This window comes from Boleophthalmus pectinirostris, unplaced genomic scaffold (assembly GCF_026225935.1).
Source record: "Boleophthalmus pectinirostris isolate CB_2022bp ecotype Guang Dong unplaced genomic scaffold, ASM2622593v1 HiC_scaffold_6, whole genome shotgun sequence".
In the NCBI taxonomy this organism is placed as follows: domain Eukaryota; kingdom Metazoa; phylum Chordata; class Actinopteri; order Gobiiformes; family Gobiidae; genus Boleophthalmus; species Boleophthalmus pectinirostris.
Window position 1 is genome coordinate 13653342 of NW_026571447.1, and position 15289 is coordinate 13668630.

Here is a 15289-nt window from a genome sequence, read left to right on the forward strand (position 1 = left end):
ATGCATTATGTTCTATATATTTAATTAACTGAAAAATAATAGCTAATAAAAATTTTAATGAAGCACTAACAATTAGACCTTTTGTAGAAAAACACATTTATTTCAACTAAAACAAAGATGGCATAAAAGACAATCAATTGTGGAATGTAGAAATTCATGAATTAATTAATTAATTAATTTTTTTATTTTTTAAAAGATGAGTAACCAGTCAACCAATGATTTTATGACACTTATTCAAAACCGAACAGAAAGCAGGTCTACACATTTTTATTTAACAATTGTTAATCAGCCTCGCTTTTGTAACATTCCTTTCACAGACAGTCTGTGTCACACAGACACAGTCACAGAATTTCACAAATCACTTTTATTCATTTTCAGCATCCTTCATCGCCAGTGCTCTCAGGAAAGGAAACTCATCCCAGCTGATATTTGGCTCTGGCACCTGCTCTCTCTCATCACTGTCACTTGAACCAAAGAAACACTGCTCTTCCTTTGTCTTGTCAGCTGTGATGTTCTGGTAGCACTTTGGAGTGAAGGCGTCTTCTGCCTCCAGGAGCGGCTGGGTGGACTCGGAGCGCAGGTAAGAGTGATCCTCTCTGGGGGCGGGGCTAGTGCTTGGGCTGGAGAAGAGGACAGTGGCGTATGGGACTGAGTCACTGTTAGAGCCGCAGTACTCAGGGATGAACGGAGAGCCACAAATGGACTCCCCGAGGTCACTGGTCTCCTCCACTCTGTTCAGCCAGCAGTCATCCTCCTCCTTCTGGATCTTTGTAGGCAGATCCAGGAAGCTGACATGGGACAGATAAACTAGGCTGGATTCTTTACTACTAAAGGTAGGCATGTTGTCCTACAAAAAAGAGTAAAATGTAGCGTCAGTGCCCCCTACTGCATAACGTGGTCATTGCACCAGTCAACCATCAAATAGGCTCAACGCTTTAGTTAATGTCTTAACTTGCTACTATATTGACTTAGTATACTACTACTACTACTACTAATACTATTACTACTAATACTACTACTACTAATAATAATAATAGCAGGCAGTTAATATTAACATACAAATATCAACAAACATCAATAAAGTTCATTTAAAACAGATGTTTGTTTTTTCTTGCTTGTTGTGTGGACAACCTTTGGGGTCCACCCTGCAATGCTTCCGAGCCCCTCTTTAGTTTGGGAATAAATACATAACTAAATTATTAGATAAGCAGCCAACTTATATTAGCATTTTAGCACAACTAATTTATGTTTACAACTGTTGTAATACAACTGTTATATTGTATTTGTCATCACCTCTAAAGATTCTGTTGACCATTCCTTGATGCTGCTGTTGGCTGGATCAGGGATAATCGGACAAAAATGTTTCTTAAATCTGTAAGTGCAAAAAAAAAACCACAACTGTCAGTAAAACAATTTAAAATATTAGAATCTATGAGCAGTTAGGACCTTACCTTCCACGAGGAGAGGAATAATAAACAAATGTTATAATGCAGGCCACAATCAATACCATAATGACTGAGACGACAGTCACAACAAAAACAATATCTGGGAAAATAAAGAAAATTGCATTATAGTGTGTCTGTGTGGATGTAATGTTTCTATACATGATACTGACCAAAAGATTCAGTTTTGAAGTGAATTGTTGACCCATTCAGACTTCCGCCATAAGTAGACACCATCAACAAGGCTTCATACACAGTCATAGGGTTGAGGTCTTTAAGAAGGACTCTCCTTTCATCTGGCTTGGCATGCACAACTAGAAAAACACATGAAAGCATTGAATAAATAGAAAACATGATGACCTCTTACGACCTCTTGTATATAGCTGAGATATATATTTGCATTACTATTTTTGCTACTTATTTTGAATGTATTATTACCATTTATATTTTAGCTCTTTGTTATTATAATATATTGTGATGGGTGAGCCACTGTCTCCAAATAATTTCCCTTTAGGATCAATAAAGTTTTTCTAACTCTATGTCTAAGACAACACAGAACAGCATTTCACTTACCACTGATGGGGCCATTTTCCTCATGGTACAACACTTTGTAGCCTTGAATTATCCCATTTCTTTGGTCCAGTGGAATCTCGTCCCATATCAGCTCCACATCAAACTGCCAAGCATTTTCAATTCTGAGTTTTGGCACCATTGAAGGAGCTTTAAAAATGCAAATATAAAAATGTAGTTAAAATGTGTGACTACATACTTTTTATGTATAAGTTATTGGGTATATTTTGTAGTAGATGTATGCAGTTAAAGGGCCCATATTACATGCTTTCTCATCTTATAATGTTGTTTCCTCATCAAAAACATACCTGGAGTTGTGTTTTATTTCATTCACACATGTTTAATACACAAACCCTGCATATTTAGGCTTGTTTTCTCAAACTGAAAACGCTCTGTTCCACCTTATGATGTCATGTGGTAATACTGGAAGTGTTGCACTGTCTTTTTAAACTCCATACACCTTCACTAGAATCATTTGCTAAATAGTCAATGGTTAGACTAATACGCATAAAAGACAAGACACATTTATATTGCTTAATGAATGCTTAAACTGCCAAAAAAAGAAAAATCTTACATTTTTGGTGGAATTTTTGGTGTTGATGACATAGGTATTGCGTGTTAGAAATTGTACTTCCTGTATTTTGTAGGCCTACCTTTATATTATTTTTATGATTTTTATTTTCCACATGTATTATCCCACTCAACCAAGTAATAATCTAAGAAAACAGTGAAAAGTTGTCATATGCACTTTAAAGTTGCACTCTGTAGCTTTTTCTGATAGGGGGGGTTCTCCACCTAATTGTCTCCATGGATATGTTGCTGCTTTGTCTGGATGTTCCACAGTATGCCATAAAATGTATCTGTCTTATGTTAAGTGAATTATAGGTATTTTTAATGCCTCAAAATACCTTAAAACATGTGTTCTCAATGTCAGTGTAGTCACTTTTCCACAGATCTGACCTGTAACTTGGCCTTGTGTGGAGTCACTTGCTTGTTTTGTTGAAAGAGGATATGTTTAATACTGTACTGTAGAAAATTCCAGGCAAACAAACACATCTCCATGGAAACAAGCAGTTGGCTGACCCTCTATCAGGAAAATTACACATTGCACCTTTGAGTACTTCTCTTTATCGCTAAACAGCAATGGTTGGTAGAGAGATACACAGTGGTGGAAGGAGTACTCTATTTTGTTACTTAAGTAAACTCAAGTAAAAGTAACACATCACAAAAGAATCTACTTAAGTAAAAGTATTAAGGTACCTGTTTAAAAATGTACTTAAAGAGTAAAAAGTAAAAGTATTTTTTGCAGTTTGTGGAGTAGAAAGTAGAGATACCTTCTCTCAGATGTAGCAAAGTAAAAGTAAAAAGTATCAACTATAAAATTTACTTAAGTAAAGTACAGATGCCTAACATGTATACTTGACTACTTTTACTTGTTGTGCTCCACCACTGCTAAACAGTACAAACAAATCTAACTGCACACCTTTGTACACATTTGTCCACCAGAGGGCATTGCACCACCACTTATCATATTTCCCTGGCTCTTACGAGAAGCCTGTATTTGAAAGCACCTTGACCTCTGTCTTGCTCATAGGTCTGCTTGCTCTTTGTGTGATCTTGTCTGGGGCGTTTGGTGACTTACCCTTTTGTCTTGAGAAGGCATTAGCAGTCTGAGGCAGGCCGATCCCATCCTTAAACCGGGGATACACAGAGATCCCATAGGGCTTGTATGGCTCAATGCTGTCTATTGATGAGAGAGGAGAGGTTAGCCTGGATCAGTGAACCTTAAGCTGCTAACTGTGTACGGGCAGGCCGTTCACGCACAAGAGGAGCTGTTTGAAATCACGCTGGATGATGAGATTAGCAGAAAAGTGAATAAAAATAAAATACTACCTGATATGATGAAGCTGGTATGGCTTTTGTTTGTGGATTGAAATTGTAGATTGGCCAGGTCTGGCTTTAGTAAAGGTATCCATTCTATCACAAAATCAAGGAGAGAGGGGGCATCGACACTTGTCCACTTGACCATAAGTGATCTGTCGTCATATGGAGTGACGGTCAAATCTGTAACAACTGAGTAATCTACAGAGAGAAAGCATTCAGCATTACACTCATTACATAAAACCAGGAAAATATTAAATAGGGTATATGACTCACATGGATGACCACATACACTACTAAATACATACTATATACTATTACGAAAAACACAATTTGTAATGCCAATAGTTATGGTTATGATATGTTTTTTCCTACAATTATGGTAGGCAATAGCATATTCTATAGAACAGAAATATAGGCAACTGTTAAACATGCCAACTGCCCCTGCACTATTCTCCTGCTTGTTATTTCTTCACTTCTTTTATATTTTGCCCAATTTGATTCATTCATTCATTCATTTTTAGCTTTTGTTTTATTCATGGTCTTTTGTTGTAATGTTTTATCCATGTTTTGTTGAAATGAATTGTAATTTTATTCTTTTAACTGTGCTTGATTTGATTTGGACTGCTACAACTCTCATCAGTTTTATTTTACAATACCATTCATTTACTGGCCAAACTCACCTTGTGACAAATAAATAAATGTATTCATATATGTATGTGTTTATGTGTGTATGTGCGTATGTGTGTATGTGTATATATATGTATATATGTATGTATGTATGTGTGGCTAACCTTTGTTGTGGTAAATGCGTATGGATTTGGCCTGTGATCTCCCTGCCCCATTGACAGCGCTCAGATACACCTTGCTGGCTTTAGCTGGGGCTTGGAAAGTGCAGTGCCTCTGTACAGTAGCACACAGCTGGCCCTTCTCCCCGGGCTGCTTCACTCGGGACACCACGTATGACACATTCTGCCCGTTGGCTTGAAACTGTCTGGACGGCTGTGAAAACACCACCACATATTTGACAAAGAGACCTCTGGCTCACGTAGATCTGTGACAGGTGTCAGGCAAACTGCGTGATCCGTGTACCTTCCAAAACAAATGGACGCTGACTTGTTTGTGCGTGTGATCCCCTGACACCTTCATCCAGGAATCGAGACCTCCGCTGGGGGCTGGAAAGAAGAAGCAAGCGCCTGTCAGTTTCACAGCTTGTCAAAAAGCACCTCCTCTATTCTCCAGTCTTTAGAAAGGCAAACTTTTCTATACAAGACACTTCTATGGATTCTCTGCCAGAGTGTACGGCAAAACTCAATATATCAATTCAGCCTGAGCCACCGAGCAAAGCAGTGGGAGGTGTAAAACATGATATTAGCATATATTGAAAAGGCCAGGAAATGGAAGAAAAGACAGCAAATTGGAGAAGAGAGACAGACGGAGAGAGAGGGGCTGATTGTTGCGCCTGGCATTGATCTGAACCCACCACTTTCCAAGGTGACTCCAGTGCGCTCCCCGCTCCACTCGCTCCAGGGGCTTTGTCGGTATCTCACCCGCATCTGGGCCACATACCGAGTCCCATGTGAAAGCAGACACTGGTCTATGGCTTTGGATGGTCGTGATCGTCTCTCAAAGGTCTAAAGAGGAAATACAGAGATACAGTAGTGAATCACCGGGTGCCTTCAGCCCAGTCAAAAAAAAACATTTTTTGGAGTGTGGTGTGGTATAGAAATACTGTGATATGTGATAATGTAGAAGGCCATGTAGACTTTTTATTTTAAAGATACACTGTGTACTTTCCGGCTGGATGGTCTGTCACCATGGTGATGTTGCTTTGTCTGAAAATTTTCACTGTATTAAATTATCTATTTTCACGGAGACAAGACCAGTGCCAATTTGCAGGTCCAATTTCTGGAGAGGTAGGCATGCTTACAGTAGAATGTATATTTTTTAAGGTATTGTTTTCATGTAAAAAAAAAAAAAAAAAAAAAAAAAAAAAAAAAAAACTATAATTAAATAATAAGCAAGTTTAATGTCATACTGTGGTACATTCCTGGGAAAGCAAAAAGTATATCTCCATGCACACAACCAGGTGCTGGAAAGTTACATAGTGTACTTCAAGTAAAATCAAAAAAAAAAAAAAAAAAAAAAAAAATATATATATATATATATATATATATATATATATATATATATATATATATATATATATATATATATATATATATATATATATATATATATATATATATATATATATATGAAAAAAAACAAAACAAAAAAAACAACACAAAACAAAAAAATAATAAATCTAAGCTGCAATAAATATGAATCATAGAGAAACAGTAAAAATCTTGTTAGGTTAAGCCTAGAAATCCCAGGGAACAACATGCTCCTATATTACCATGTTAGAGTAAGCCATGTTAGTATATTGTTACTTCCCCAAAACCATACCGGGAGTAGTGTTTTGTTTCATTCAAACATGTCTGAGAAATCCTTTATTATTAGTCTGTCAACATCTCCAAAGCTCAAAATGCTCTGCTCCACCTTGTGATGTCATGAAGCGGTAGTTTTCATGTTAACAGTTACCTTTTAATTTTAGTTCAGTAGAGATTGTTTAGCAAAGTTGTTTAGCAGAACATTTTCAGGGCTGAAATTATCCAAATTATTCTAGTGAAGGTGCATTGAGTTCAAAAACACAGTGGAGAAAGGTGGAACAGTGTTTTCAATTTGTGAGAAGAACTCAGTGAATATGTAGGGTTTGTGTGTGAATGAAACAAAACACAACTGCAGATATTTTGATGATGAGGAAACAACATTATAACACAGATCAGAAAATGGAGGAATATGGGCCCTGAAATATTGCTTATCTTTTAGACACTTACTTGCATATTATGGTTTCTCCCTGGTTCTGCAGGTTTAAGCTGCACCTGTACATTCATCACATCATGGACCCAGGACTCGTGTGCGGAGAGCTTCCAGTGGATTCTTAGACAGCCGTACTTCTTGGACAGTGGGCGGACATACAGAATCTCAGGAGGGTCAAACTTGGCTGCGCCGAGGGGCTCCACAACCACTGGTACTGATGTGGTCTCACCGAGCGCATTCTGGGCTTTCACATAAAGCACCATGTCCGAAAACCAGGTGAAGTCCGAGCGAGGGATGCTGTAGTGGTGCTGCCCTGGTGGTAGGGTGTAGTTAAAGTTTTTCCTTCTTTCTCTATATGGAAGTTAAATAAATATGTTAAAATATATAATAAAAAAACAATGCATTTTCAGCACTACTACATGTAAATAATACTTTACCGTATAGCTGTATGTAAGCTGTACTTTGTGGGCAAATGGCTGTCCTTCCCTGGGTCCCAGCTACACAACATCGTGCTGGGTGTGGTCAGGTTGGTTTGACAGTGCAGGTTTTGAGGTAATGATGGAAGATCTATGAGAGAAATACTTTTGTTATTACATGAAAAAAAGAAAGAAAAAACAAGAAAGAAGAAAGAAAAGATACATTGAACTAAATTGCAAACTACAGTTTTTTTTGTTTTGTTTTTTAAGCTGAGTGCCATTGAGTCTTCATTGCAATTTTAGAATTTGTAAAGGATGATTATTTTACTTTTCTTTTATTCATTCGCTTTTACTTCTAACAGCTTTTTCCTTTGTTCTTTATTTTGGTTCCTCATTAGCTTACACGAGTGGCTGCCAGTTGTCCTGGGGTCCTTAAAATGTAAAATTACAGTATTTGCATATTGTTAGCCTGATAGCATAATTTTCAGTCATTTTTTTAAGGTTTTCAGGAAAATACAAAAATAAACTGTCAATAAGATGGAGCGTCTCATGTATTTTTGGCTTTATAACTGACATGACAACTCAAAATCACAGCAGTTATACGATAAAGTAAAAGTTAAAGGTCCTATATTAAATTAAATTGACTCTTTTGAGCTTTACCATGTTATAATGATGTTACCTCCTCAAAAACATACCTGGAGTTGTGTTTGGTTTCACTCACACATGTTTGAGTACTTCTTTATTATTAGTCTGTCTACATCTCCAAACCTCAAAATGCTCTATTCCACCTTGTGATTTCATGAAGCGGTAGTTTTCAAGTTAACAGCTACCTTTTACCTTTAGTTTGGTTGTAAAAGGCAATTTCAGAGCTGGAATCCCCCAAATTATTCCAATGAAGGTGTATTGAGTTTAAAAACACAGTGAGCCCTTTCTGGATTATCACATAAAGTGAAAGTATCATCAGAAAGTGGAAAAAAGTGTTTTTTGTTTGAGAGAAGAACTCAGCATTCATTGCATTGTTACAACAATAGAGAGAGCCTACATTATATATTTGATTCTATTACACAATCAAAAACAGCTATTTGCAATTATATATTAAAAAGTTACACACTCAAAAACGTCTGACTTGTACAAAATAAATAAAAAACTAATAATTTCTTTTAAAGTTCGCCTTACATCCAGCTCTGATTTGCAGTCCTCCCACTATCTGCGGTGGTGTGGTGCGGACAGTGCAGATGAGGTAAGCCATGGTGCTGTTGAAGTTGGGTATAACAATAGTAGACATGAGTCCACTCTGATTGGATGCAGAGCCGCTGGGGAGAGCTTGTCCATCCAGGTGCCAGTCTATGGTCACACTCGGGGCGACGGGCACTGGGCAGTCCTCTCTGATAGTACAAGAGGCTGATACAGGGGACTCCAGGACCACCACTGAGCTGGGCGTCTTCACCTCTGCACACGGCTGAACAGTGTCCTCTAACATATGAGAGAAACATGAGAAATTAGTTACACTTAAGTTATTAGGTTCTTTTTTTCAGACCAAGAGCTTGTTTTCATACCTGACAGTTTTGACTGCTCACTAGCGGTCTTCCACAGAGTGGTCACTTGATGTTGCTGTGATGTGTCCGGTCAGCTGATTTATACAGGTTTTGGTGCTGTCTTTCTACCGGTGGAAGTAGAATGACAGCGCTAGTCTGGTTTCCTCAGGACAGTATTCCAGGTGTGTGAGAGTAAAAAAAAAAACCTCGACCCGCACACGTCACAGCAACATCACGTGATCACTCTGAGGAAGACCGCTAGTGAGCAGTCGAAACTGTCAGGTATGAAAACAAACTCTTGGTCTGAAAAAAAGAACCTAATAACATAAATTATCGGAAGACCAAATGAACCTCATTGTCCTAGACATAGACTTAGACAAACTTTATTGATCCACAAGGGAAATTATTTGTACACAGTATCTCCCACATCTCGATATATTATAATAACAAAGAGAAAAAAATATATAAACGGTAATAATAAATTCTAAAGAAGTAGCTAACATAGCAAGAGACTGGGGTCAAATAAGGCATATAAATGTATAAAAAAGAAAAATGTAATACTACAAGTATGTCTCCCAGCTATATACAAGAGGTTGTAAGAAGAAGAAGGGGGGGGGGAATTTCACTATTATTTAAAGGAGCACTATGCAACATCTCTTTGTCTCTATGGAGATGTTATTTCTATGTCTGAAATGTTCCACAAAATACAATAAAACATCTCATATTTCTTTTATTCTTCAAAAATATATTGAAAAACAGGCATTAATACTGTGATGTGAGGGAGGTAACCACTCCACAGATCTGACCAGTAACTTGGCCTGACAGAGTCATCTTGTCTCTATATTGATACATATGTTGAATGGCTTACTGCGGAAGATTTCTGGTAAAGCTACACTATCTGAAGCAGGTGGCTGACCCTCCACCAGAAAATGTACATAGTGCAGTGTTAAATATAGTTGAAGTGCACCACTCCTTTTTTAGAAATTTTCTAGAGCTTTTAATCATATTAAAGTTGTTTCCTCTTCTCATTTCCCCCGCTCGAAGTTGTATTTAGACTGAATCATGTCTGTCTGAGTAATCTTTATACTCATCATTGTTCTCATCAACCCCCATTTTTACCGCCACTGGTACACACCCACAGCTTTGTACTGATTCCAATTTTCATTTCTTAATAGGTGATAAACATAGGAATTGACAGTGCTGCGTAGCCATTTTTGCACAAAGTAATCTGAATGTCTTTTTTAAGCTACAGCACTTCATAAATGTCTGTTTTTGTAATTGTCCAAATACTGGATTAGTAAAGATGTGGTGGGTCTTGTTTTTTTTTTTTTATGTATTTATTATTTCTACTGTACATCTTGCAGCTACTCTTGTTATGTTACTCTCATAGCACATAACGCTAGAATCTATAGTTTGTTTATCTGAATAACTGAAGTCACAAATGTTTTCTTTATGAATGTCTTTACTATGAGCTTGGGATCTAGATTGGCGCTCTCTGTATTTTCTTATAAGTTACTCGATCTCTTAAGCTTCTGTAAAGTTCATAGTTTCCCCCACTATAGTAAAGATAAACCGTGAAGTGGCTAGCCAGACTAATCCAGTATTGCCTTTATCTGTCATAATTTGTCAAGTAGATAAACAACTTTAATACTCCCAGAAAGTTTCCTCCCTTTCCTTTGTTTTTGAATGTAAAAGGTTAGAAACAAACAGAGGACTGGGCTGTTTATGATTCATGCAAAATACTAACTAGCCTGTTTACAATTTCAAATTTTAGACAAAGGGAAAAGTATAAAAATAAATATGGAGGAGTTAGCACAGGAGGAGAGGGAATCTTTTTTTTTTTTTCATGGCAAGCATGAAAGCAAACATGCAAATGCTTTATACATTTTTGGGGACATACATCTGTACAATGCATCCCTATAGAGTCCAAGAGGATGGCTGTGACTAACATATATCTTTTCTACCCTAATGTTGCTGGTGCCAAACTTTGAATTTCCTTCGGGATAAATAAAATCTCTATCTGTCTATTTATCTTTAATTAACATTTGCATAAAACAAACATGCCAGATTATAGCGACCAAGTTAAAGTTCATCTGACAGATTTTTATGATTCTCAAATTCTCAATTCTCAACTTACTTTGGTGGGATTTTAACTATTGTAAATATAAATTTTAACTTTGCACAAAACCAAAAAGCAATCCGAGAAGAAAAGTAAAAAAAAACGAAAAACATATGTTGAAAACTACAAAAGTAGAGAGAATTCTATCCAAAAGTTTGGCAGATTTGACAGAAACACATTTTTTTCTGATATTTTAGATAATAATTCAACCAAATGAGGGTGTTTTCTTACATTTGTATTTATCAGATAATAATTTCTGTGTGCATTAGAGGTGTTTTTGCTCGGTAACGGTTCCCTAAAAATTGAAATTCCCTAGCGTGAGTAGGAAGTAAAGTTTTGAACCTAAAAAAAAAGTCTAACCTATAGTCACTTTAATTTACATCCAATGTCCCTTCAATGGGTAATAAAATAAGTCAAAAGTAATACATACAAAAATAGTAGATTAGATATAAAACACAAGGAAATGTCAAAAATTAAATTAGCATGTCTCAGTTCGGTAGACAAATACCACGACTAAAACTACAAAACCATTCCCACACTTTGTATTCGACCTGACAGAAAAATCAAACTCAGAGTAAGAAAAGGTGTAATAACTATCTCCCTGTAACTGCTGGTTAGCCATTTCCATTTAGATGTGCCTTTTTCACTCACCATTCCTCTCCCCATTCACCAACGCCAACAGCATGACAATCAGAGACAGCCGTGTGAAAATCATCCCGATAAACCTGTGAGGCAGACGAAATGAGAAAATATTATGAAAAAACCTGCACTCATGGCCAATCGGAACAGCATTTGAACTGGCTTCCAGGTGAATGACATGGTGTATTGTGTAAGGATGTACTGACAATGATAAAGCCATAGAGATGTGCTGTTCAGGTGTGTGGAATGGCATGTGATCTCCATAACGCACTATAGTTCAATCTAAAGAGACAGGTCCTCATCATAAATATTGAATCATCTCTTCACGCAGCTCTCGTCAGTAAAAGAAATGCCTGGGTCCACAGATATTGAAAATGATTGCAAATGACATTACAGGTATCTTAGAAAAAGAATTCAAAATCACAGCTGACATTTGATATCGCAACATTGTCTCTTATTCTTGTTCAAGAAGTCCTCCAAGCAGACTGGGACATTATAATTTCAGGTGTTCGATGAGACCCACTGTTCCATAGCTAAGTTTTTTTTTTTTTGCACTGAGAAACTTACGTTCTTACTGTAAGGGGCTTGCATCTCAAACAAAACTGACTCTCATTTGGCCTGGAGGAGAACCTTCTCCTGCTTGTTTCCATGGAAATGTTGTCCCTTTGGCTATACTATTCCACAGTATGGCATAAAACATATCTATATCTATGAAGAAAGTTTCAAAGTATGGTTTTAACTTTCTATTTCCATGTGACACCTCCACAGAGGTGCCCCTCAGGTGCATCTCACCATGGAGGGAGGAAGAAAAAATACTCACCATTTCAAGTTCAGTTTCTTGGAGAAAGTGTCATCTTCAACTTTTCCAGGATGAAAAATTTGAAGTTTTTTGGCAAGTGTCTGTAAAATAAAGAATGAACTATCAAAAACATCTGTTCGTTTAAATCACAACTGAGTAATGACCTGGAAATTAACATTAAGAAAATGTTAATTTAAATGTGGTTAATAGTTGACAAAAACAAAGCCAATAAAAAAAAAAAAAAAAAGTTCTATTACCCCCTTAACGCCTGAATTTATATAGATGTATAATAAAAAAAATGTTTTGTATATGTTTTTGCCTTTAAGTAGATGGTAAATTAAGCTGAAATTATTAATTTGACTATAGGAAAAAATAATAATAAATAGAAATTTGTGTATGTTGCAAATTTGCGAGAACTAGAAGTGCTTTCCAAAGGTTCCTAAGATATGCACTAACCGGCATTGGGGGAATGCAGCCGCTATCTCAGCTTATATCTTGATCCAAAATATTTGTTGTATATTTGTGACACTCTGCATTAAGGGGTTACAGGTGCATTTTTCCGGTGAGGGATCAGTCACATGCTTGTCTCAATGGAGATTTTTTTGCTCTGACTGAAATGTCCCACAGTACTGCTTGCAAACTGTGTAACATTTAAGACAAAACCAATTACATCAAGTAGATAACAGCCCTCCATAAATAAGTGACATAGTGCAACTTCTTAAAAATTATGAATTCCAGCATTTATATAATGTGGAGTAGAATTATCTCTAATGTGATTGTATATGTTATGCCTGTTATAAGTAGCTGTCTGTAGGGGAAAATGTCAAAAATGCATATAGAAAATCTGACAAATTTGCTCTCTCCAAAGAGCACCTACATTTTTTCTGTCTACAAATTTGAACTACTTAGACAGCACTTCTCACCATCTTTTCTTTGCAATGAATGTACATCCATATAGCAACATTCAGTAATCCTCCTACACCAAGTTATCGGTCAAAACAGCATGTTGTTTTAGCTTGTTGGCCAGACCTCTACAAAACTGTTCAAATTGAAAACATTAAGCAAAGTCCTTGGATCACAGTAAAAGATATCCACGTCTCTAGTTATCAGATTTCCATTAGCCCACTTCTAATGCACCATCTCGACTGGGCACTGTTCCACCTCTAGGCACAGAGTTACTTCTGGAGATTCAAATTGAACCAAACCCGACAAAGAGCTGCTGTATATTAATAATTTGTAATTCAAAAGATGGTGTCAAATCGCTAGCACCAGTCCACAATAACCTGCTATTTGGTGAAGTGTTTGCTAAAGCACAGTCGCAAATAGACTTTCTCACAGTTTCTTATCAGCGGTGTGCATAAAGGCCTTCATTCTGCTTCCAATTTCACATCTGTGTTGACAGCCACGCTCAATAATTGTCTGTAGCAAGAATGCAATTGGTGAAGAGAGAGAGGAAAGATGAGATTTTTTGTGTTTTTTTGTAATAAAAAAGACTAAATAAAGTTTTTGGAAATTGATTCTCGAGTGAACGTGAGTAGTTGGAAAAAACTGGTAAGCAACTGACGCCATATGTTTCCTGATGGGGGTTACAGCACGCCCACTTTCAGGATTTAGCAATGTCCTTCGTGACGAATTCCTCACTATTTCCTCTTTTTAGCTGAATTTTCACGGTAAATAGTATATTTATTCAATAATTCTGAAAGTAAACTAAGTTAAGATATAGTTTTCTAATGGGAGGTACCAAAAGGAATGGATTGAAAGATTTGGTTTTTAAGTCAGCAGTTACAAAACTCCAAGAGTCTAGAAAGGTGGAATACATATAGTTTCACATCCTGTTTTTAAGAGTGCAAAAAAAAAAACAACAAGTTCCTACTTACTGTTGTTCTAAGAATGTAAACGTACAATATTTTTATTGGAAAATCTGGGAATTATCTGTGCTTGAATTATAAAGTTTCATTTTCTACCATTTTGAATCAAGCAATTATTAGGCTGAAAACCAATATAACCAAAAAATATATACTTCTAACACTATAAGAGGATGAGTTTCAGTTTCCCATTATAATATTTAAAAGATTTTTTCCCATTGACCTCTTTTAAATGTAAATATATTAGTAAACATTTAAAGAAATTTTCTTTTAAATTATTAATCGCAATAGCAACACATGGATTGTCATCATTCTGAACTCCAACATCATACAATAAAGTGTCTTCTATAATCAAACAAACATCAAAACTGTAATCTAAGTAAGAGAAATTCTTTCTACATCAACCAAGTATCCATCTGTATGTAAATACAACAACAACAACAAAACTCTTTAAACTCTTTAAACATTTATTCAAAATATTCTTGGAAAATAAAAAGGACTGGACTTCTAAGAAATTGTGTACCAAGCCATTATAGTTTCCTTTAAAATACAAGAATGAAAGGAGCAGCTAATGGTTTGAAGTGAACACAGGCTCTGGACTAAAAGTACTCACCACAGAGGAGCTGTAGAGACGCTGTCCGCACTGAGACACAATGGAAACTGTTCTAACCAACATCCTCATTTGACCTTTGTGAAACTTCACTATTTTTCAGGAAGACGCACGAGAGAAATGGGGCCCACTTTTAGGAATGTAGAAGAAGGATGCAGTTTGCCAACATAAGATGCAACTGATAGAATTTTAAGAATCAAGATTTATTTGGTCATTTTGAATCATCAGTGACATTCACTGTGGGGAGAGGTGTACAGCCATTCTTTGTCAGTGAAAACATTCTGTGTGGAGCAGAGTCAGACTTTAGATAAGAATTTTTAATGACAATGAATAAAAGTCTGCATTGTTTAGGTTCAAGACAAGTCAAAGTTACATAATGTAACAACGGTTCTATGAATACCGGATGAAAGCCAGGCATTGCTTAAAGTACTAAATGATCATTACTGCACTGAACCATTCTGATATGTTTTCTATAAGACAAAATAAAAGCAAATAGAAAATGATTAATCATACCTGCATTTATTATAATGTGGACTGATGAGCGTCTG

General features: G+C 36.4%; 1 protein-coding gene across 1 annotated transcript; it reads right to left on the minus strand.

The window, feature by feature from the left end:
• Positions 1-77: 77 nt before the first annotated feature.
• Positions 78-14828, minus strand: csf3r (colony stimulating factor 3 receptor (granulocyte)). Its single transcript, XM_020940367.2, has 16 exons — positions 14745-14828; positions 12288-12367; positions 11480-11553; positions 8351-8647; positions 7196-7325; positions 6776-7109; positions 5377-5527; positions 4986-5068; positions 4688-4895; positions 3906-4094; positions 3655-3756; positions 2016-2162; positions 1616-1756; positions 1452-1545; positions 1294-1372; positions 78-847 (listed from the first exon to the last, which is right to left on the minus strand). Exons 1-16 carry the CDS (start codon positions 14811-14813, stop codon positions 365-367), a joined length of 2661 nt encoding a protein of 886 aa, XP_020796026.2. The 5' UTR covers positions 14814-14828; the 3' UTR covers positions 78-364.
• Positions 14829-15289: the final 461 nt, after the last annotated feature.

Excerpts from the sequence above, each read along its gene's own strand:
- csf3r (XM_020940367.2), bottom strand. The coding sequence starts at position 14,813 with ATGAGGATGTTGGTTAGAACAGTTTCCATTGTGTCTCAGTGCGGACAG. Across the intron at positions 4,095-4,687 it reads ACGCATTTACCACAACAAAG|ATTACTCAGTTGTTACAGAT; the intron begins GTTAGCCACACA and ends TTCTCTCTGTAG. Across the intron at positions 1,373-1,451 it reads TATTCCTCTCCTCGTGGAAG|ATTTAAGAAACATTTTTGTC; the intron begins GTAAGGTCCTAA and ends TTGCACTTACAG.